At 41.1% G+C, this 23,938-nt stretch overlaps 1 protein-coding gene across 1 annotated transcript in view; it reads left to right on the forward strand.

Moving 5' to 3' along the window:
• The window catches only part of LOC122802355, a 941,782-nt gene that overhangs the window by 904,501 nt on the left and 13,343 nt on the right, over positions 1–23,938 (forward strand). Inside the window, exons 5-6 of the mRNA XM_044071992.1 lie at positions 2,971–3,039; positions 3,132–3,190. Of these exons, the coding sequence (XP_043927927.1) occupies positions 2,971–3,039; positions 3,132–3,190 (128 nt within the window). The remainder of the gene's footprint in view (positions 1–2,970; positions 3,040–3,131; positions 3,191–23,938) is intronic.

The following is a 23,938-nucleotide window of genomic DNA, read 5'->3' on the forward strand; positions in this document are numbered from 1 at the left end:
GGCAAGCGTCCAGTCTGGTGGACCCCAGCCATAAACAAACTCTACAACAAAAGGAGGAAGCTACTACAAGATAGAGCAAAATCCTTAAAAGGTAAGACACCCTTGATCACTATAAGTAAAAACTAAGAGCTCTCATAAAATCATCCAAAGCAAATTTTGAGAGAAAAATAGCTAAAGACTCAAAAGACAATCATAAGGCCTTCTTTAGCTATGTTAGAAACCTGGGAGGAAACTCCCAGATATGCTCAGAACTAGTTCAAAATGATGTGAAGATTACTGATCCTACAGACATTGCCAACATACTGGCTGACAGGTTCAGTGCAAACTTCTCCCACTCCTCCTCCCCAAAAGGAGAGATATCTATACCAAGCGATTGCAGCCCCCAAACATCTACAACGCCCAAGTGAGAACTGCTCTCTCCTAAGCAAATAACACAGCATCCATGGGACCTGATGGTGTCCCTGGCTGTGTGCTCCACGAACTCAACGAGGAATTAAACCCACAGCTAGGACAGCTGTTTAATCATAGTCTTACCTCTGGATACACTCCAGGAGTGGCGCACTGCAACTGTGGTCCCACTTCACAAAGGCGGTGCCTCCACCGACCCTGGAAATTACCGGCCCATTAGCTTGACAAGCCTTATCTGCAAAGCCATGGAGAGGATCATAATGGACCTCATAAATAAAGACATAGGAATTTGCAGACTTTGGATCCATCCCAGTTTGGCTTTGTCAAAGGCAGATCATGCCTTCTAAACTTGGTTGACTTTTTGAAACAGTCACCAAAGCCATTGATGAGGAAAGGCAGTCCATACAGCCTACCTCGATCTGGCGAAGGCCTTCGATACAATACCCCACTCGGGTATCATTGAAAAACTCATCAGCTTAAATGTTAACCCATACATCACAAGATGGGTTGCAAACTGGCTGAGTGACAGAACCCACAGGGTCAGAGTTGCTGGCGCCATGTCAGACTCAAAGCCTGTCACAAGTGGTGTACCACAGGGCTCAGTCCTGGGCCCACTCTTGTTTGGCATCTACTTTTCCAAGTACAAGCAAACACAGGAGGGTTATGGCTGACAAAGTTTGCAGATGACTGCAAACTGGGCGCCATAGTAGAAAACACATCTGACACAGATATCCTTCAGAAGGGTCTCACAGAAACGGATAACTGGTGCCAGAGCCATGGCCTAAAGTTAAATGCCAAAAAATGCATAGTCATACCCTTCGGGAAAAACAAGGTTACCCCTAGCTACCAAATAGGTGGCAATCCACTGAGCACAGAAGAAGTTATCAGGGACCTGGGGACCCAGGTTGATAGTAGTCTGTCATTCGACACCCATGTAGCTAAAGTAGTTAGGAAGACCTTCTACATTGCCCACCTTATCATGAAGGGATTCTCATCTAGATGAAGGGAGGTCATAGTCTCCCTATACCCATCACTCATCAGACCAATGATTGAGTACAATGCCCCATTCGGAATGTATCTGACCCGACACTTGCAGCAGCTGGAGAGGCCACAAAAGTTCCTCACCAAAAGGATAAAGGGTCTCAAACATCTGTCCTATGCTGCCCGACTGAAAGAACTCCAGCTCTATTCAGTCGCTTACCGCTTGCTCAGAGGTGACCTTTGCCTAACATACAAGGCCATATCAAACCCAGATTTGATGAATATGCTTCACCTCAAAAAATCGAGATCCGTCAGAGCCACAAGGGTGGGAGACTTAAACCTCGACACGGCTATTAATAGGACGTGCTGGAGGGATAGATTCATCACCCAAAGACTCCCTATGCTATGGAATAAAATCCCGGTATATGTGAGGCAGAGCACCTCGCTGGCCTTGTTCAAGAGAAATCTTGACCAATGGATGGGAGATCGCAGATATACCCCAGGGATTACCTCAGTGTCACTGCTCGACAGAGGCACAGCAAAATAATGGGTATAGTTCCCCATACTAAAGGGGTGGCGTAAGCCACAAAACTATGGGCTAGGCTTGTAAATGCCCTCGGGCAGATAGCCTAGTATGAACCTATGAACCTATAAAGTATATCACTTCTTAACCAATGTTTTTATATTATCTCTGATTTGCTATGCATATGTTTTTCTTTATTTTTGAAGATTGTAGAATTATTATTAAAAATGTTTTGTAATAATTTGGAGCTTTTTGCACCAGGCATCCACTGAAAATGGGCTTCTACCCTGTTGTACTTTCCTGGTAATCGTATGTCAATAAATAAGTACCACTCTTGTGTGAATTCCTGATTAAGGTACATTTTTATGTATTTGATTAGAGTTGCACTTAATGCAGAGCCAAAAACATTCTCACTGATGCAACTGAAACTACACTTGCCACTACTCATCTCCTCCCCAAACTTCTTTATGGTGCTCCCATTCTTACCATCCTCCAAGCCTCCAAGTGCAACTCTAATCTTTTACTTGAAGCATGAGGAAAAGGACATTTGTTTGGTATATAGACATCACAATTCCCATATACTGACATATCAAAAAACAAAAAGGCCGAAAACACAAGAGGAGTGAATCTCTGAGCTCACTCTTCTCCTTAACACTTCTGCACCCCCCCCCAAAACTTATATATACCAACTCGGAGATCGCCATACCTTGGAGAAAAGGGAATACTCTGAGAAATGGCACCTTGGACTTAGTATATGTAAGTTCATTCTTTCGGCCATTCATTGTCCATATTTTGGGACTCGATCAAGTAGCTCTCGACATTTCAAATGGTTGCCGTTTAATTTTCACCTTTTACCTAATACACTGTTCTTTATAATAGCATGCTGTGATTAGTAAGTAGCAAATAACATGGGCTACTCTACATTTTGCCTTAATCTGTGCATTTAAGGCATGTAAAATTTTGAAAAGCAGCTAATGCAGATTTTCAAAAACTAAAATCTAAATATGTAATAGAAATGTTTACTAACTGTAATTTCACTACACTGCTATATTTTTCAGTGTCCCTGTTTTTACCTTCTGTCGAAGCAGTGCATTCCACTTGTACGAGTATTCCTGGATGAAAAGAAGGTATGTAATTAATGCTTATATTTTGATACTTGATATTTTTCTCTTAATGAAGAGCTTATACTTTTAACATGTTTCACTTTTATTTGATTCAGGAAGCACCTGTTGAGCAAAAGGACGCACCGGGGATCTTTATATCCTGGCTTATACGTAGGTGGGTAATTCATCTTGACATATGCATGATACGATATGCATTAGGAAACATGAAAGTAGGAGGATATATAAAAGCAGAATTTTAATGTGGATTATATTCTTATACTGCATTAAAAATGGCTACTATACATACCAATTGGACAATGAAAAGTATACTAGTATGAAGTTTTCATCATAATATTAGAAGTTAAGGACTACAGCACCATTGCTATGTTAATAATATGCAGACGTACCTCTTGTTTCAGGAATATGTGTCAGCTGTTAACCATTTTTCAGAAGACTAGGAATGTATCTGTGATTCGACAGTCAGCAGATATCTTAAAGTTAACACCTGAAAGGCAGTGGCTGTGGTGATTCTTTCTGTCCTAAGAGACTCTTCTCTCCCCATCTTATCTAAATAATTTTTAATTGTGAGGACAAGCTGTAGTTTATTCATATCTAGGCTACAAAATTTAGGTGCGACTTTTCATTACAGGCTGACTTTGAAGGACCAGATTCCTGTTATCAAATCCTTGTGCTTCCATCATAGGAGTATTGCCCTTTTTAAGTACCTTAAGCCTGCCATCCATCCCTTTTACAATGTTGCATGCACTTGCCTCCTGCTGGATGAATCACTGCAATGTTTTGTACCTGGGGCTGCCTGAGACAGAATGTAACCATTTTAATTTATTTTATTTGTTGACCAGAATAAAGAGCTGATGTCTTTACATTCACTGCTGCAGTATTCATTACCATAAGGGATTCCCTACCGCAGAAGGGGTCTGGATGGAGATATGAAAAGTCAGCAAGCAAAGGAGTGTAAATTGAATTCATCCTCAAGTCTTGGTGAGTACCTTCACGAGGTGGACCCTGTTTTTCACAAAATCTCACCAAGGCGACGCTGATATATAGACTGTATTTATATAGCATATATCATGGACAGAAGTAAATAAAAAAAGATAGCTGGGTGCACAAGACCCAGGATAAAAAAGTGCCCAAGCCTGGTAGGTGCACTGGTGCCAGGACTGGAACAAATGACAGTGTATAATCCACAAAATACGGAAACATTCCTACAATGGGGCCAGGCCAGGCTCAGGGGGAGGATGGCCCCCCCTGTTGTAGAAGGAAGTAGTAGTCCACAAAAACGACAAAAATTGATTGGCCAAAGAAGAGCCATAAAGATGACAGAGTGGACTATTGAGGATAAGATAGAAATTATGTATTGTTACTATTATGTAAAAAGCCCAGAATTTCCAGGCACAAGATATACAAAATGATTAAGAGAGAAATTAGAGGAAAGAAAAGTACTTCCACAGGAAAAACTGTCAAATAAAAATTTGCTTTCATTAATACAACAAATTTTTGAAAAACAGTATATAGATCAAGAAACTTTGATCTCTTTGGAAAAAGAAGCCTCTAACGAAGTGAGAAAATATAAACAACAAAACCTAGAAGTATTTGGAAAATCTTAAAAAGAAATATGGGCATGGGAAAGAAAGAGAGATTTGATATGGTGCAATATTTATGCAAAGGAGAAAGCCAAGTTAACTAACATACAGAAGGCAGTTTCAAAGATATTCAAAGAAAAATACAGGCAAAGGCATCCAGATATGGAAAATTTCACAATAAAAAGACTAAAAGCACAAAGATTTAATGTAGAAAAGACGATTAGTAAAGTAAAAGTTAAATAAATAGAAGTTGAAGTTATGGAGTGCCTGCGAAGTAAAGGATTTAATGTAGAAAGTCTAACACAGACTATATCACAGCATGATGGAGTGAGTCCCCATAATAAGGAAAAGCAAGAAGATCAGGAGATGTGAAGAAGAAATATGGACATGGGAAAGGAAACGAGATTTAATATGATGTAATATTTATGCAAAGGAAAAAGCAAAACTAACTAATACAAAAAGAGCAGCACCAAAGATATTTGAAGAAAAATATAGGCAAAGGAATCTGGATATGGAAAACTTTACAATAGAAAAAACTAAGAAGACTAAGGAAAAGTAGAGAAAGAGATTAGTAATGAAGTCAAAGAAATAGAAGTTGAGGTAATGGAACAGCTGCAAAGAGAAGGATTCAGTGTAGAAAATCAAATGCAGAAAACACCACAACAGGATAGAGCAATAGATATCCAAATTAAGGGGAAACAAGTGGAACAGGAAGCAACAGGTCAGGTGCCATATCAAGATATGTTGGAGCCTTCCACAGGAAACTAGTATAAAAGTTCACTTGAAGCTAGACAGGAAGGAAAGGAACAGGAAACTGTGGAAACTCTGATGCAGTCAATGTTGAGGAGTGATAGGCCAGTGAGTTTCCATATGACAAAGCAACATATGACACAGAATGAAATTGAGGAGAATGTGCCACAAGAAGATGTTCTAGAACTTTCTATAGAATCCCCGCAGGAAATGGAAAACAAGGGATATGCCCTCAGTATGGAAGAAAAGGAGTTAAGAGAAGAATTGCTTGATGTAATAGACAAAGACAGATATATCAAGATCAGTGAGAGAAACAGACTGCAGAAGGTTAATAAAACCCCAAAAGTCAGAAGCTTGATAAAACAAATGAACACAGTAATTAGGACTGTCCGTAGAGACCCATGCGATATAACACAAGTAAACAGAATATATTACTGTGCTGTTAAATTAATAACTGATAGAATTCTACTACAGGAACACAGGGTAGCGAGGGAAAAGAGGGGGAAAAGTGAATACCATCATAGAAATATCGAATAGAGAAAACTATAAAGCAGCTAAGACAAGAAGTGTCATTGTTAGAAGATTATAGAAGAGGGAACAGATCAATAAAAACATTAAGAAAGATTGATGTGATAAAAGCAATGTGCAGTATTAGAACAGACCAGGATCTGTTATGCACTATTGAAGATAAACTAAAAATTTCAAAACAGGCAGAAAGACTCAGAAGATATGAAGGTAAATATAAGGGAAAAACACAAAATAAGCAATTTACTGATGACCCAAAAAAGTTTTATAGAGAATTGGGAAATAAGGTAAAAGGAATTGATAGACCGCTGAAAAAAGAGGAAGTAGATACATTTTGAAGAAGTATCTATGAAGATCCTGTGGAACATAACAAAGATGCTAAATGGATAGAAGAAGTAAAAGAAAGAATAAGAAGTTTAAAGGTACAGGATATGAAATGGGGTGAAACCGCCAGAGAGATTGAAACAAGTTGAGAAAAGCCTCTAATTGGAAAACCCCAGGCCCAGATGTAGTACCTACCTTTTGGCTTAAAGTATAAACTTCTTTACATGAGGCTCTAGCCATGAGTAAGAACTATTTATATGCACACCCCGAACAGACACCGGACTGGTTAACAACAGGAAAAACAATGCTCTTACTTGAGTGAACCTGCAAGCTACCCTAAAAATTATAGACCAATAACTTGTCTTCCGACGATGTATAAACTATACGCAAAGATTGACGCCGACAGAGTTTATAGTCATTTAGAAGAAAACTCAATTATGGCAGTAGAATAAAAGGGCAATAAAAGAAAGTCATATGGAACAAAGGATCATTTGTTGTTAAATAAAGTTATACTGAAGAACTGTAAGAAAGGGAAGAATCTAATATGGCATGGATTTACTGTAAAAAAGCATTTGATAGTATCCCACATTCATGGATAAAAGAGTGCTTAAAAATGTATAAGGTACATCCTGCACTGATTACATTACAGTAACCACGAAACAGTGGCAGACCACTTTGCAATTAAGCCATGATAAAGGACAGATTATTATCCCAGGGATAAAAATCCAGAGGGGGATATTCCAGGGTGACTCCCTGTCACCATTGCTATTTTGCCTTGCCATTAATCCATTAAGTTGTTTACTTAACAGCTTAGGTCATGGCTATAATTTGGCTTCTAGAAAACAACAAAGTATAATGACCTCATCTTCTCTTTGTCGATGATTTAAAATTGTATAGCTCATCAGATGAGGAATTGAAAGCACAGCAACACGTTGTCAAAACTTTTTCAGATGATATTGGAATGTCATTTGGTCTTGACAAATGTGCAAAAGCAACCTTTAAAAAGGGAAAATTGCAGCACCAGGAAAACATCAGTTTGGAGCAAGAATGTGGTATAAAAGAACTTGAGCAAGAGGGGGTGTATAAATACTTTGGAAATGATGAAGGATCAGCAATAAAACATGAACAAATGCGAATAAAGCTTAGTAAGGAGTACTTTAGAAGACTTAAATTAATCCTGAAAAACAGCATTGACACCTAGGAACAAGATCCAAGCTATAAATCAGTTTGCTCTTCCTGTCCTAACTTACAGTTTTGGAGTGATTGACTGGCCCCAAAAAGTGTTGGATAGATTGGATATTAAAACAAGGATGCTTCATGCTCACCAAATGATTTATAAAAATCAGTGTATACCAAGATTATATAGTCCCATTCTAAAGGAGGGATGGGCCTCCTTGAAATTGATTACATGTATAGATCTGCAATCATGAGATTCCACACATATCTGCTGACCTCACAAGATCCAAATGTGGTGAAGGTTTTGAAACATGAGGAGAATAAATCTAAGATGACATCTCTGCTTAATTTAGCAGAAGCATATCGACATCAAGCAGGAATGGAAATCAAACCAGAAGTGGATAAAAATGAGGCAGCAACTGAATGTGCTAAAAAAACAGAAGAATATAAGGTGAAGGATCAAATGAGAAGGTAAGAAATGTAGAAAAAACATAAATATAGTCGCAAGTATAGAAAACTTCTGGAAGAGCCTCATGTTGATCAAGAACAAACACAGGAATGGTTAAGGAGAGGTGAATTTACATCAAGAAATGAAAGGTTAATATTGGCAGCCCAAGATAGTGGGCTACGTACACGTTGGTGTACTACGTCTATTGAAGATGTGGGAGAAACAGATATATGTAGGTTTTGTGGAACAGACTTAGAAACAGTCACAAACCTTATTGCTGGTTGCGACTCTCTTATGGCAGAGGGACTGTAAACTGAAAGGCGTAATAATGTAGCGAGATTGTTACACTGGAGATTGTGCAAACATTTTGGTATTGAAGTGGCTGAAAAGCACTGGAAACATGAGCCACAGAGAATCATAAAAAATGATGAAGTTTACATCACATGGGATCACCCAATACCAACAGTCCAAAAGATAGATGCTAGAAAACCGGATATAGTGGTCCAAGAAAAGACAAAAGTAGCATTGATCATTGAAATCGCCACACCTAGTGACTACAGTGTCTTGCATACAGAGAGACAGTCATAAAATACCTCAATCTGCAGGCAGAAACGAGAGCCCATGTGGAAGAAAGATACCCATACAGTTCCAATAGTAGAAGGAGCAACTGGTCTTATAAAAAAGAATTTACAATCGTATTTAGATATTTTACTAATTCATGTAACACTGTACGAACTGCAGGAGTCATTACTGGGCACATTGTGGGTGCTGCGAAAAGCACTTTTGGCTAATCTCAGAGTGAAACGATACTAATTTCATGGACTTTAATCGTACTTTGACTTTGGAATGGGGTCCATTCCCGTCATGGTATTAGAAACCCAAAAGACTTGGAGAAATTAAAAAGGCAGAAGCCCAAATGTCTGGCCAGTCTATCAAGGACTACTTGTTGCTTATTTAAAAAGTACCCTGAACATCACCCAAATCCTCCTTGCGTAGCATAAGGTATAAAGGTGATGTTCAGGCCTGCCATATACAGAACTTCTTTGCCATCAGTTCTGAATGCATCTTTTCACCATTGGTCTGTTTTCCTGCATATGTTTCTGCCAGTTGAATGCATTTTCGTTCTCCAGGGACTACCTACGCCTGCTTGCTGACTTCTTTACAGTTGCAGATAAGTGCCCTGTTGGGGTTTTTGTTTTTTTTTTTTCTTGTTTTTTTAGTGCTCCTTGAGGATAATGTCATCCAGGAAGGGTAAATGCCAGATTGGGAGACAGATTCCCCATAAAGACCACCATGATAAGTGTCTTTTTTGCCTAGTAGCCTTTGTTGACCATATGTCTTGTTCTATTTGTCAGGCATCAGGCATTTGCTCCATAACCCTTCACAATAGCCTTTCTTCCCTTTCCTTGTATCTTGAGAACCAGCATCTTAAGCTTCTCACTAAAGATACAGTGGAAGGAATTTCCCACCCTGAGGGTCAGCCATTAGGGAAAAAGAAGATGAAAAAGTTACGACCAGACTCTTCTGTTGTCCATCCTCTGCCAGGTGTTTCTCCTGAGGTCATTACAAACCTAGAGGCTCCTCCAGCTGTGTTGTTGGATTACTCTACTGCAACAGTGTCAGAGCCAGTTGTGGCTCTGGCTGGCAGCATGTCCGGTGAGGCTTTGCAGGCATCCATCTCGGATGTTCAGGGGGAACCATGGTTGATTTTTTTCCAAGGGGCCTAAGGGAGTTCCTCAGTCTTTAGTTAGGGAAGACGTTCCTAATATGGTTCTCGACTGCTGTCCCGGGTCTGAGCCTTCTCATTTTTTTTGAAGAAAACGTCCTTTAAAAAAGAAAAAAAATTAAACATGTTTCTTCTGCTCCTAGTGATCCACAGAGTGAGTGGCAGGCCTTCACTTAGGAGCTAGTTACTGCTTTAATGTCCTTAAAACACCCTCATGGAGTTTCTGTTCCTGCTCTTCCTTGGTCCTCTACTCCCCTTAAAAGGCATAGAGAACAAGATTCTTCTGAGGAGGAGTCAGATTCTGATAATGAATCCCTGACCTATTTTACTCAAATTCCTTCTCCTTTGGTCAGAGGAGGAGGAATCTATTAGCCCAGATGTTCTTTGAAGGAAATTATCTTTAGGCACACACACTCTCGGATGATGACTTTTCTAAGTGAGAATGTGCGCAGGTCTCATATCCATAAGAGGTACTATGAGTTGCTGCAGTTAGAATCTCCTAAACCTGCAGCTATTCCTCCTATTTTGTCTGCTTTGCTGGGTGCTTTGTCCAATGCTTTTCATGCGCTTCATTCTCTGCCTCCTGCTCCCAAGAAGCCTGACAGGTTTTATAGGGTATCTAAGGATTGTTCTTTCTTTTTTTTAATATCGTGACAGATGGAACAGGATAAGAGGACTGCCTGGGTCCACATCGGTGGGGCAACAGGAATAAAGAAGAAGCCATTCTAGACTTCTGTCTGACAAATGGTTTGATAGTAGCCAATACATGGTTCAGAAAGAGAGATAAGTCACAAGATCACATACAAAAGTAGCCAACATGCAACTCAGGTAGACTTCCTCCTAGTAAGAAAAAAGCACTGAGGTAGAGTCCGTGATTGCAAAGTCATCCCCATTGAAACAGTCGGCACACAGCATAAACCACTAGTTGCCACAATCAGCTGCAAGCAGTAGTCAGAGAAGGCTCTAAGGTTAACCAGGCTGAAGACCTGGAAGCTGATTGGAGAGAAAGTGCAACAGTTCAAAGAATTACTCAGGGCACTAACACCCCAAGAAGAGGAGGAAATAGGTGGAGTTGAACAAGAATGGCAGCACCTGAAAACATGTGTTAGGACTACAAAAAAGATATGTGGCCGAGTCAAGTATGGAAATAAGGAAAGCTGGTGGTGGATGCAGAAGTCCAGGAAGTCATTAAAAGAAAGAAAGAATGCAGGAAGAAGTGGGAGATATAAAAGACTGACCAGGCTAGGAAGGACTACAGGCTGGCTAACAAAGAAGCTAAGAAAGAAGTTGCAGTAGCAAAGAATAGGGCATCAGAGGCACTCTACCATCTTCTGGAAAGTGACTTAGTGACACAAAGAAACTATGTCAGGTTTCAAGGCAAAGACAGAAAGATAAAGAAGATAGTCAGACACCCTTCATAAGGGATGCCAGCAACAACCTGCTCACCAGTCCACACTACATCAAAGGCAGATGGAAGGAGTATTTCCAGCAGCTTCTGAATGAAGAAAACCCCACAGAAGCTGTATTGTCCCTGAAACAGCTTACAGTGAGAGAAGAAGAGGAGCCCACCCTAGAAGAAATAAGAACAGCACTAAGGAAAATTAAGTCAAGGAAAGCAGCAGGCTCAACTGAGGTCCCAGCAGATATGATAAAGATGCTAGGTGAGATAGGGGAGAAATGGCTCCTGAGGTTACTAATAGCAGTGTGAAGTTAAAGGTATATCCTGGATGACTGGAGAGTAAGCATACTTGTGCCAGTGTGCAAGAACAAAGGGGACATCCACAACTGTGTGCAGTACAGAGGCATCAAACTCCTATCACATTGCATGAAAGTTCTGGAGAGGGTGATTTTTTAAATGGATATGCAGAGTAGTAGAATGTAAGATGGGAGATAAGCAGTTTGGATTCTGATCAGGATGCAGCACAAGTGACCCGATGTTTGCATTGAGACAGATACTTGAGAAGAAGCTAGAGATAAAGAGAGCCCAACTAGGCATTCCTAGACTTGGAGAAAGCATATGACAATGTCCCAAGAAAGCGGATCTGGACAGTACTCTGGTGGTTTGAAGTCCCAGAAACATAGGTAGAATTAGTGCACGCTATGTACTAGGACGGAATGACTCAAGTACAAACAGTGTTCGGCCTCACAGAGGGGTTCCCAGTGGGAGTTGGTGTACACCAGGGTTCAGCTCTGAGCCTACTGCTGTTCATACTGGTGATGGACTACAATAGCAAACAGGTCAGAGAGGACAGAGCAACAAAGTTGCTGTATGCAGGCAATGTGGCATTACAGGCAGACTCTGAGGTAGAACTTCAGCAAAGGATAGGAGAATGCAATACAAAACTGAAGGCACATGGGATGAAACAAAGCACAGATAAGATGGTTGTAATGGCAGCAAACTGGGCAAATCATAAGAAGCTGAGAGTAGAGGTACAAGGGAAGATAGTGGAACAGGTAAACAGCTTCAAGTATCTGGGAGGGGTGGTTGAGGAGAAGACAAGTCTGAATGAAGAGGTCAAAGCCAGAATCAGAGGTGCTGCAGCCAACTGGCATAGAGTATCAGGTGTAGTCTGTGACCGAAGAATGCTAAAGAAGCTGAAAAGTAAAGTGTACAAGACAGTGGTGTGACCAGTACTACTGTATTGTACAGAAACCTGGGCAGTAAAGGCAGAACAGTTGAAGAAGCTAGAGAAGATGGAAATGAAGTGCCTGAGAAGGGTGGTAGGATGCACACTGTTGGACAGGCGAAGCAATAGGGACATTAGAGCAGAAGCCAAAGTAGTTCCAATTGCAGAAAAGATCAAATAGAACAGATTACGGTGGTTTGGACACGTGCAGAAAAGCAGAAGACAATCTGGTGAGGAAGATTTGAGACAGACAGGAAGAAGATAAGATGAAGCAAGGATGTGCTGCAAAGAGGTGGGTGGATTGTGTGAAAGAAGATCTGTGACATTCAGGCATGGGTGTTGAAGAAGGCCAGAATGTGGCACTGAATCGAGAGAGATGATGACAGTTAACACAATACCCCAACCCCATGTAGAATAAGTGGGAAAAAGGGTGCTGATGATGATGAGGATTGTTCTTTCCTGTATAAATGCCCTGCTGCTATCCCCTCTGTAGTGTCTGTTACCTCTGATAAGTCATCTCACTTGCTTCCTTTGCCCAAGTTATTCCTTCTAACAAAGACAACAGAACTATGGAAAGGTTGGGTAAGAAGGTTTACATTTCTGCTAACCTAGCTTTTAAGGCTGTTAATTATCAGACCCATATGTCTAGGTTTGTACTGGCTCTTCTTTCTCAGACCTGTCAAATTATTTCTGATTTTCCAGACTGTGAGGGTAAAACCTCTATTCTTTCCTTGCTAGGGACTTCCTCCCAAGTCGTTCGTCATTCTATTAAATATACTTATGATGCAACAAATGCCTCTTCTAGGGCTGCTGTTTTTGGTTCACTGATGAGGTGGTATTCTTATAGGTTCATAGGTAGGTACTAGGCTATTGGCCCTGGGGCCTATATAAGCCTAGCCAAAAAAGGTGCCCTGGCTTTCACCACCAAAGAAAATTATTTTTTTGTGCTCCTGTCAAGCAGAGCCACAGAAGTGATCCCCGTGGTGAATTTCCTATCTTGGCTTAGTCTTCAACCTCTTCCTGATGATATTAAAGCTGAGCTGATGGATGTTCCTCTGAATTCTAAATTTCTGTTTGGAGAAGCTCCTGCTGGTTTGTTTAAGTCCCATCAGGATAAGGGTAAGCCCTTACAAGAGCTTAAACATGTGTTTGTTTCTCATGTTCCTAAATTTCAGAGAAATTACCTCACTAAACCTGCTTTTGTTCACAGGCAGTCCCACAGTTCTACTAAAGGTAGGAAGAGTGGCAAACAGGCTCCCCCTGCTAAGGTTACTCAGTTTTCAGGGACTGTAAAGCCTTCCTTTCCAGACAAACCAGGTGCTGTGTGACTATCCATCTCTTCCCAGCTGCATTCCTCTTTCTCTTTGGCTTCAGATCACGCAAGATTCTTGGGTTCTATTTATCATTCATCAGGGGTACTTCATGGTGTGGAAATCCCATCCTCCTTTGTATGGATATTCCTCAGCCTCCTTGGGAAAAACTTCCCTTTTTACCAGAGGTTCTTCAAAATCTCTTGACTCAGGGTACTTATTCAAGATGTGCCTGTGTCCTAAAGGGGGAAAGGGTTCTACTCCAGACTGTTTCTCCTGCCTAGAAAAGAGGGCACTTGGAGAACTATTCTAGACCTCTCCCATCTAAACATTTTTCTAAAAGTGCCTTCATTCGGATATTGTCCCTTCAGGTTCTGTTTCCTTTCTTGCTCCCTCAGACCTATATGGTGTCTCTGGATCTCAAGGATGCTTATCTCCATATTCCAATCCATCCTTTTTTCAGGAAGGTTTTGTGTTTCTCTGTTGCTTTCTGGCATTTGTAGTTCTCTGCTTTACCCTTTGGCCTTTCTACTGACCCAAAGATGTTCACCAAATGCCTTCCTCCTGTAATTGCTTTTTGCAGTCTTTGAGGGATCCAAATGTTTTTTTACTTAGATGACCTGTTGATTCAGGGGTCCATTCCAGAGACCCTTTTGCAAAATCTTTATTTTGCAGTTTCCCCTTCTTCAGATCCTGGGGTTCACTGTAAGTTTCAAAAAGTCTTCTCTGACTCCTTCTTAGGATCATGTATTTCTGTGTTGCAGGATTCAGACAGTGGAAATACTTGCATCCCTGCCCCCTCCAAAGGCCTTAACTCTCATTTCTTTCTTTCATACTTTTCTTCCACTGACTTCCATTACCACCATGGAGTTTCTGAGAGCTCATGGTTTCATGGCATCCACCATTGTGATGTTTCCTGTGGCCGTACTTCACATGAGAAAGTTTCAGTGGTTTCTGAAGTCCAACGTGCATGTCTTGTAGACTTTGCAGTTCCTCTTCTTCCTTGTCTCAGACAAGAACTTCACTTGTGAATTCAGCAGTTGTCCCTGAATCCAGGGTTTTCTTTTCATCCTCCTCTTCCTTCTCAGAAATTGTTCACAGATACTTCAGACATGGGATGTTGAGCAACATTTGGCTCCCTGAAGGTACGGGGGGGGGGGGGGTGACCTCATCAGCAGAAGGAGCACATCAATGTAAAAGAGATGAGAGCTCTTCTGCTGGCTCTTTAGGCTTTTCATCCTCTTTTTTCTTCAGGCCTCTCAAGTATTTCAGACAATACCACAGTGATGTGGTATATAAAACAAATGGGGAGGAATGAGATCTTAACTTCTTTGCTGGTTGGCACTTCTGGTATGGGATCTTGCTGTCAAGTGACTCTTCAGGCAATTTATTTCCCTTCCGATCAAAACATTGTGGTAGACACTCTGAGCAGGTCCTTAACCTAGTCCCATGAATGGATGCTTCACAGGGATGTGTTTCTGGACATTATCCACCAGTGGGATACTCTTCACACAGATCTTTTTGCCTCCCCTTTGAACAGACAACTTCCTCTATTTTGTGCCAGAGTCCCAGATTCTCTGGTATGGAAGGTGGATGCCATCTCATTTTCTTGGAAGGGGATGTTTCTTTATGCATTCCCTCCCCTTCCTCTCAAACTGAAAGTTCTGTTCAAATTCAACAGGATGCTCCCAAAATCTTGTTGGTGGCTCCTTTTGGCCACGACAGTACTGGTTCCCTCTGCTTCTGCATGTAGCCAAGGCACTCATCACAGTTACCTCACTGGGTGGATCTAATCACACAAGACAGGGGATCTCTCATCCATCCCCACTTGTCCACGTGTTAACTGACACTGTGGGTGATAGGATTTTGATTCCTCATAGACACCTGTTTTTGGAGGATGTGCTGCAAGTCCTGCAGGAGGCCAGGAAACCTACTACTAGGAAATCTTATCCAAATGGAAGAGGTTTTCTATTTGGTGTCTCCCTCACAACCTGGACCCACTTACTGGGGATGTTGGTTTGGTTCTCACTTATTTGTGTGAGTCGCTCGGTGCTGATTTGGCCTATTCTTCTGTTAAGGCCCACTTGGCTATCTCTGCTTGTTTGACTTTTTCTCTTCCTCTAGTTTATAGATTTGAGGTGAAACAATTTCTTAAAGGCATCCTTAATATTAGACTTCCCAGGAAGCCTGTTCCTTCTCCCTGGGATCTTAAGTTTGTTTTGGAGAAGTTGATTCAGGCTCCTTTTGAGCCTGCTGCTTCAGCCTCCTTGCATCATTGTTCCTGGAAGACTGTTCTTTTGTTAGCTCTTATTTATGCAAGATGGGTGTCTGAATTGCAGGCCCTTGTGGCTTGTCCTCCTTTTTTGATATTTCATGAGGACAGTGTCTCCTTGTGCACTAACCCTTCTTTTATGCCTAAGGTAGTTAATGAGCTTTCAGTTGATTAATCTGCTTACTTTTTTTCCACTCTCCACAATATGGCAGTGAGAGGGTGCTGCATACTTTGGATATGCATAGGCAACTCAGGGTTTATTTGGGCTAAGGCTTTTACAAAATCTGATCAGTTATTTGTTTCTTTTCATCCTAGATCTTTGTGACTTTCTGTATCCAAACAATTTCTTCTTGGATTTCTAAGGCAATTTCATTTTTCCACTTTTCATGGCAAGAGCCTTCCTTCTTCAGTTAAAGCTCGTTCTACTAGAGCTGTGTCTTCTACTGGTGATTTTTTTCAAGGGCTTAGATGCTAACTCTATTCTTGAAACAGCTACCTGAACTTCTGTGCATACCTTTACCAATCATTACAAGGTAGATGATATATCTAGAGCTAAGGCTAGTTTTGCTGGTGCCGTTCTTCATGGCTTTTTAGGAGAATCTACTGCTCCTTCTCCCTCTCCCTCCACAGTTTCCTCTTGAGCTTTGGCATTCTCCCATATGGTAATGAATACTCTCTCCCATATGGAAATGAATACTGCAGCAGTGAATGTAAGGACATAGTACAGTTGTGTAAAATCTTACTATAATGGTAGATGTCCTTGCCTTCACTACTGCAGAATTTGCTCCTTCCCTCCATCCCCCTAGTCTCTTACTTTCCTGGATGTACCGATTACCTCTTGGGTTCCTTCGACTTGTGCTCTTACTGGGGAAATCAGTTCTGTTTATGATGGGCATGAATGTCACCTTTATGCCTTATGCTACACAAGGAGCATTTGGGTGACATTTTGCATACCTTTTAAATAAGCAACAAGTAGTCTTTGGTAGACTGGCCGGACATTCGGGCTTCCGCAGCAGGGAAACCCTTATGGTAGTGAACACTGCAGCAGTGAAGGCCAGGACATCTACCATTATGGTAAGATTTTACACAACTGTACTATCTCACTGGACCACCTTCAGGCTCAGCTCAGGGATATAAAGAAGGTAATGCAAACAGGGACATACAATATTGATGTAGAACTCAGTAATAGACATAGGTTCATACTAGGCTAGAGACCACAAGGGCATTTTAAGCCTAGCCATACATCCAAAATGTCTCCAACAGGTTTGATGCCCTAGAGGTTATTTTTTAGGGATATGTGTAAGTGGATCTATGTCAGTTTATCAAAAAAAACACATTGTCATAGCCCACATGGTCGAGACCATATGGTCGGCAATGCAGTTGACATGAAATCACACAGCACCCACAAATGGCAAAATGTTTTTGCAGGGGGGGCAAGCCCCCCTGCACCCCCATGTGGACTTCTCTGCCCCCCCCCCCACTCCCTGCTAATTACTTACACCAGCTCCTAGCACACTGCAGTGGGGAAATGGATACATTTCCTGATACCCACTGGATCGCAGTCTTAGTCAGAAGGATTTAATGAACTAAATTGTCAACCCTATGGTCTCAACCATACACATATATATAAATATTTCAAGCACAGGCATTAATGTCCTTCTAGCCTGCCCGTATACCAAAACACTTGTTCCCATAATAAGCAGTACTTGCTTTAATGTAATTTGGTAGTCTGTTCAGTGCATCAGCTGCTTTCTCAGAGAACCATATGGGTTCTGACAATTTGGTCGTTCAGTGAACTTACAGAGACCTATGTAAGCTAGGTCATCCTTGATAAAACATTTATAGGTTGCCTACATAGGGAAATAGGTGACAAACCAGGGATAAATTTCTGATTTCCCATCCACTGGTCCAGGTTTCACATGGATGGGAAGAGCCTTCGAGAGACTCCTCCAACATGTCCATTTATGTTGCAAGCAAGGTTTAAGTTTCTGGATCATTTAGTTCTGATGCTATTAGTTTTGCCAATATGCAAGAAGCCCATCAGAGCGGGATCAAGTTATGTCTTACATGCCAGACATAAATCACCCCCTACAGTTTGTATGAGACAGAGTATAGGAGTAGTGTTTTGAGATGATCCATATAGGACATGTTGTTAACTCTTCGTATTCTTTTTGTGAGGAACCTCTGTGAATGTTCCAGTTGTTGCATGTGCCAGGTCAGGGGACTTATGGGTCTGATAAGAGCTTACTCCTTTCATTTAGCTGTCATACCCATGCTTATAAGTTGAACAAAATAAAACTATTGCCTAACTCCCTTAGACACATATTGGTCAAAAGCCAGGTTACTGTCTGCATACATCCCCAAGTCTCTTGACTACTGGATTTCCTGTTAGGAGTATAAGTGAGGAAATTTCCTGGGATATCCAGTTTCCCGAAGTGTACTGTTATGCATTTCTTGGCATTGAGTTTTAAATCATGTCTATGGCATCAGTTATTTGTCTGCATTTGCCTTTCATGGAGGATATTAGTGCCTTGGAGGGGATTCTATAACTGCTGTCAGTTTGCAATCACCTGCAAACTTCATCAGCCAGAAGTCTTTGACACTGGCCTTGACTTCTGAGAAGTAGTTGCTGAAATTAAGAGGCTCCAGCACTGAGCCCTGAGCCCTGAGGGACTGCACAAGTATTTGGAGGTGGACTCCCCTACCCTAACTTCCTGAATCCTATCCGAGAGACAGCTGGCAATCCAGTGTGCAGCATTGGGGTTTATGCCTATTTTCATGTGTTTGTGGGGTATTGTATCATGCCTTGGCCATGTCAAGATATGCAGTGTGCACCATTTTGCCCTCATCCATTAGCTTGGTGACCTTCTCGAAGAAGTCTTGAAGAAGTCTACCAGACAGAGTAGATGTAATCTTCCCTTGACAAAACTGAACTGGGTTGGATTTAGGGTCTGGACGTTTCCAGTTTCATTATTAGTCATTTCCTTTATAGTTCTTTCCATGGTTTTGCATATGACACTAGTCAGACCAATGGGTCTGTAGATTCCGAGGTCCATAGGAGGCCTGTTCCTATGCAGAGAGATTAATATTTTAGTTCTCTTTTCATGTAGCACAAAGCCTGACTGGAGGCTATGGTTAAATAGTGACACCAGAAGTCCTTATAGGTCATGTTTCATGCTGCTTAGGAGGCATCCTAGGATATTATCAACCTGTTTCCTAGTGATGGTTGGGGGATTATGTTCAATGGCATTTCTTGAAAGGTGATGGGGAGAGGGGCTAAAATTGGAGCTGAATTTGTCAACCATCAGATTTGCTATATCTTCTGACTCCATGTAGGTGGCTGCATTCACAATTATTTCTGTCCATTGTTGTGTGCAGCCTTTGAGGTTATGGATGTAGCTAAAGAAAGCCTTGTTGGGAGGCTATTTTTACCTCATAATTGGCTTTGGTAGACCTGATTTGCCCTCCATGGTGTTTGTTTACATTGATGAGAGAGTTTTTATTCTGCTGGACATTGTATTTTCTGACTTTTGCGATGACTTTCATCTTTATATTTTACAACCTGTTGATGCTTGGATTCCACTAAGGTGGCTTGTTTTATTTTTTAGTTTGTTCTGAGCTTATTTCTTGTAGCTCGGCTGTCCCTATGCATTTATCAGCATGATTTTATAGAATAAAGAATTCTGCTTAGGCAGCTGCATTCTCAGGGTTTGAGGTGGCTTGAAATTTGGTCAGGTTGTCACTTAATTATAGTAAGTGTGCCTTAGAATACTTTCTAAATGCTACAGGGTTAGCTGGAGTCACAGGATATTACACTGGAGGTGGGGAGGGGATGCAGTACTTTCCTATGTTAGTGAGGACCCAATCCAGTATGTTTGCTCCCCTACTGAACTGTCTGGTTCAAGCTGTTAGAATTTACAGAATCCAGGAATTTCTGGACCTTCAGGTTTGGGGTCATGTATGAATACCAGTTTATAGTGGGATAGTTAAAGTCACCCATGAATGTAATTGGTTTGAATGGTGAGTGTCTTCAGTAAGTTTAAGTATGAGTTATGGGTTTTCTGGGTCACAAAGGGAGACCTATAGCTAGTAAGGATATGGTATGGGACTTTGCCTGTGGTACTTTGAACGTGGAGAAGTTCAAGTGCATAATCCTGTTTGACCAGCCTTGAGTTGACCTTGTTATTGCTGTAGATCGAGAGACATCAACCTTTACCTTTAGTCTTTGCCTGCGCTGTAGCTGGCCTAAATGTGGTGAAGGCATTGTAGTCTTGTACGGCTGGGGTGCTCTCCTTGGTTTTAAAGCATGTCTCAAAAACTGAACAGATGTCTGCATTCTCCAGGGTAAATACAGATTGGAGGGAGAGCAGTTTCTTTAGACTCCTGGCATAGATTCCCTTGGGTTGGTTTTGCTATGTTAGAAAGTTTGTCAGTTTGCCATTGGCTAAAAAGGCACTATGGGGGTGTCTGATGTTTTAGCCAATATTCAAATGCCAAGAGGGGACAGGCATAGACGATCCTTGGCAAAGTAAAGGGATCTGGTAACTGTATCTTCCCAGGCTGACAACTATTGCACCACCTTGGAATGAGACCAGAAGCTAAGATAATCATTAAAGCTGGTCTTCTTCTGTTCATGTTGTGGCATCACTCTTGGTGAAGGTAGAATGCATCTCAGTGCTATGCTCATAACCTGGGGCACATGGTCTGAGAGCTCCATAATGTCTCTCTTGTCATGTCATTTACACCCACATATGACAGAGTCATACTGGTACCTGTGATCCAGTGATCTAAGTGCATAAGTGACCTAGTGGATCCTGGCCCCTGATAGACAACTGATCGTGACTTTCTCCTTCTTCAGTCTGGTGAGTGGGACATCTATGTTTCTCACAATGGAGTCTCCTTTGACTAAAATATTGTGCTGTGTCATGGCTTGCCTTAAGGGCTTTGAAGCCGGGGCTTCATGCAGCATGGCTGTATGTGTTGTAATAGGTGTTGTTTTGGTGGGGTGCTTTTATAGCTGATGAGGATAGTTGTTACAGGTCCAATGTCAGGGGTGTCTTTGGGGGTTAGAAAGATTACTTTTAAGTGCCTCAGTATATGTGGGTCTGTGTGTCTGATCCATACTGTGTGTGTTGCGTATAGTATGCACATTTCTGACAACCTGGGTGGTATTGGGTGTGCTTGTATGTGAGAACTTTGCCTTCAGTGACATTGTGTAAATACTTCTCTCACATATCGTATCAGTTTCTTTGAGAAAAAAGTTGTTTGCCAGTAAACATAAGGCAATTGCCACAGTGCTTCATGATGCCCATAGCCACCAAGCTGACTGCAGATAGGGTTGCCACCTTTTAAATGCCCAAAGTGGGGCATTTTTTGTAGAAACGGCAGATTTTGCAGGGCAAAACATACCCACGGCCAGTACAAAGGACAGAACTTCACTTTTTGTCTAAATGAAAGTGTATTCTTGTAGCATTTTAGTTGCTTATTCTGTTTCTTATAACATATAGGTGTTTCAGATACAAAATAACTTTTTTATGCAACTGTTAAAGAAAATATTGGAAAACTGTCCTAAAATCTCAGGCCATTTGCCATTTTTTCAATTTTTTTTGCAGGACCCAACTGCCCAAAGAGGGACTGTCCCCTCGCAAAGTGGGACAGGTGATAACCCTAGCTGCAGATGTAGCAAGAAAGTTCATGTCCATAGGTTTTGGCCCTTTTGGGATAGTAAGTTGTTAGAGGAGTGAAGAGTAGCTACAGAAGTGTCTACTTCCATCCATGTGGGGCACTGCTTGTCCCTTTGCAGAACTGAGTAAAAGGGTAGTCTTGCTTAGCCAAAATTGTAGAAATGCAACAATTAAGTGTCAGCAGCAAATACAAAGTAACAAATTACTCAGGAACATTGCCTGGAAAGCTTCTCAAAAATGCAGATCTCAGCAGTCAGCAAACAGTACAATATCTGGAACCTTTAAAATGATTTAAAGTATAAAATTAAATAAAACAAAAATAAAACAGTAGCATTCTAATACAATTATTTGAACTGGAAATGCAAAACAGTAAAATACCTCTTATCTGCCAAGGATGGAGCAAGATTAATATAGGACCCTGTCAGAGTGTGACAAGAGCTCAAAGCAGATGGAAGCTTTGGGAAAATGATCAGGAGACAATTTACCGTATGGAAAGTTTTCTCGAGAGCTGTATTGGTTTGCTGGGTGGGCGCTTAGTATTGTGGATCAAAAAGTACTTAAATAGCGTACACAGCTGATGTAACAATAAAAGTGGGGAGGGAAAGACTTTGGAAGTCAGATTACTGTAAGAGTTGGAAGCCAGAGACGCAAAGTTTATGTTGTAAGAAGCAGACTAGCTAGACAGTGGTCCAGTCAAATAAAGCCAATGTTGGAGGTATGCAACTTCAAAGCTATTAGCGAGTCAATGTTCTCTTAGTGCTATGACTCTGGGCTACAGGTCAATGACCATAGGTAGGGTGGAATTTCAGAAACCTTAGCTTTTACAGTTGGGGGCAAGAAAGAATTGTAACTAATCAGCAAGGAGTAGTACTTAATGTATTGGTGGGGGCTGGGGCAGACACAAAGAAATGGGGGGGGCAGCAAAGTAAACAGAAAGGCACTGAAATGCAGCTTTTATCAGGTAAATAAGCTGAATATGAAGCACAAGTGCTGCATGTGTCTTGTAACTACAGCACAATGTAGTGCAACAAAACACACTGATTTGATAGGTAAATAAGTAATTTATGCTCTTGTCTTTAGCCATCAGTTCCCTTTCTTGTCTATTGGTGCTATGAGTGACTGCACATTCTTTGCTTGAAACACCATACGAAGACCTGTCCAGGTTTTTATCCAAGAGCACATTGCTGTTGACAACTTTTGACGTATTACAAAATCTGATTTCTATACCCATCACCCACCTGCTTGTGAATTCTTTTGTGAATTTTTGATCTAGGACTCTCTTTCCCCTAAAAGTGTGTATTTTAGAATTACAAGTACTAAATGCAAGGTTTAAGGGACTCTGACTGTGTTTGTGGTAGAATTTAATTGACCAGGTTCAATTTATAAAGTTTTTTTTTGTGAGTCTCAGCTAATCAAACTGGCTTTGTGGTCTTGAAAAATGACAGAGGTTATCTTTCAAGCCTTTCTGGTTCTCCTGCCTTTTACTGGGTCTAAGACTGATGTGACTACATGGCTGGTGAACTCGCATGGTTCTGTTGTCATTTCTTTAACATTAACTAATAAATTAGGTGTGCCAAACCATATATCTAGATTATTTACTACAGCAGCTTTGGGGGTAGAAAAGGTATACCCCCCTCTGTAGGGTGTTTAATACCAGATAGGTCCAACAAACATAGCTATTTGCTAAACTGCAACAATTTCTTTTTTTGTGGTTTAACATATTCTTATGTTTCTCTGCGATGGGTTTCATTCTGTCCTTGAGAGAATTTATTACTGCATTATTGTCTTCCTGTTCTAATGTAATAAATGCCCTAGTCACCCAGAGAACTAAACCTTTCTGTAAAGAAACAGAGACATGCATATTTAGATTCCATGAGGGGTTTGGAACTTGCCCAGTACTCAATGTGCTTCCCTATTTGCTCTTGAATCTATGATTTTCACTGCCAACTGTTTGTGGATCAAAAGAAGAACCCCATATTTAGAGTTATTAAGCTCCATAATGTATGCCTCTGCATTTTACACTCACCTAGCCTAATTTTGTACTGTTTTGACTTTAAGTAGCACTTGTATGTCTGCAGTGCTTCATCTGAGATAACATTGTTAACACATGGTCTCTCAGAGGGTGTATAAACCATGATTTCAGGAATGTGAATTTAACATGCAATCACAATTAAAAAGAAAATAATAGAAAGCAATTGCCATCTGTACGTGTGTGTGTGTGTGTGTGTGTGTGTGTGTGTGTGTGTATGAGCATGCTTGTATGATATACTATAGTGGGTAATACACACTGGAAGTAGAAGTCCCAAGATTTGTGGCATTAAACACTTTCTTTACAGTGATAAGCCAAAACCAAGTGAAAGTAAAACTATTTGGGAACAGAAAACAGAAAAGCCTTATGCTTTCTTTATAGATTTCTCCCTTCAGCAAGTCCTCCAAAGGGTAAGCAGCAACAGCATCCTGTCTGGCAAAGATTCCTCCAC

This window comes from Protopterus annectens, chromosome 5.part0 (assembly GCF_019279795.1).
Source record: "Protopterus annectens isolate FY-2018-M chromosome 5.part0, PAN1.0, whole genome shotgun sequence".
Taxonomy (NCBI): domain Eukaryota; kingdom Metazoa; phylum Chordata; order Ceratodontiformes; family Protopteridae; genus Protopterus; species Protopterus annectens.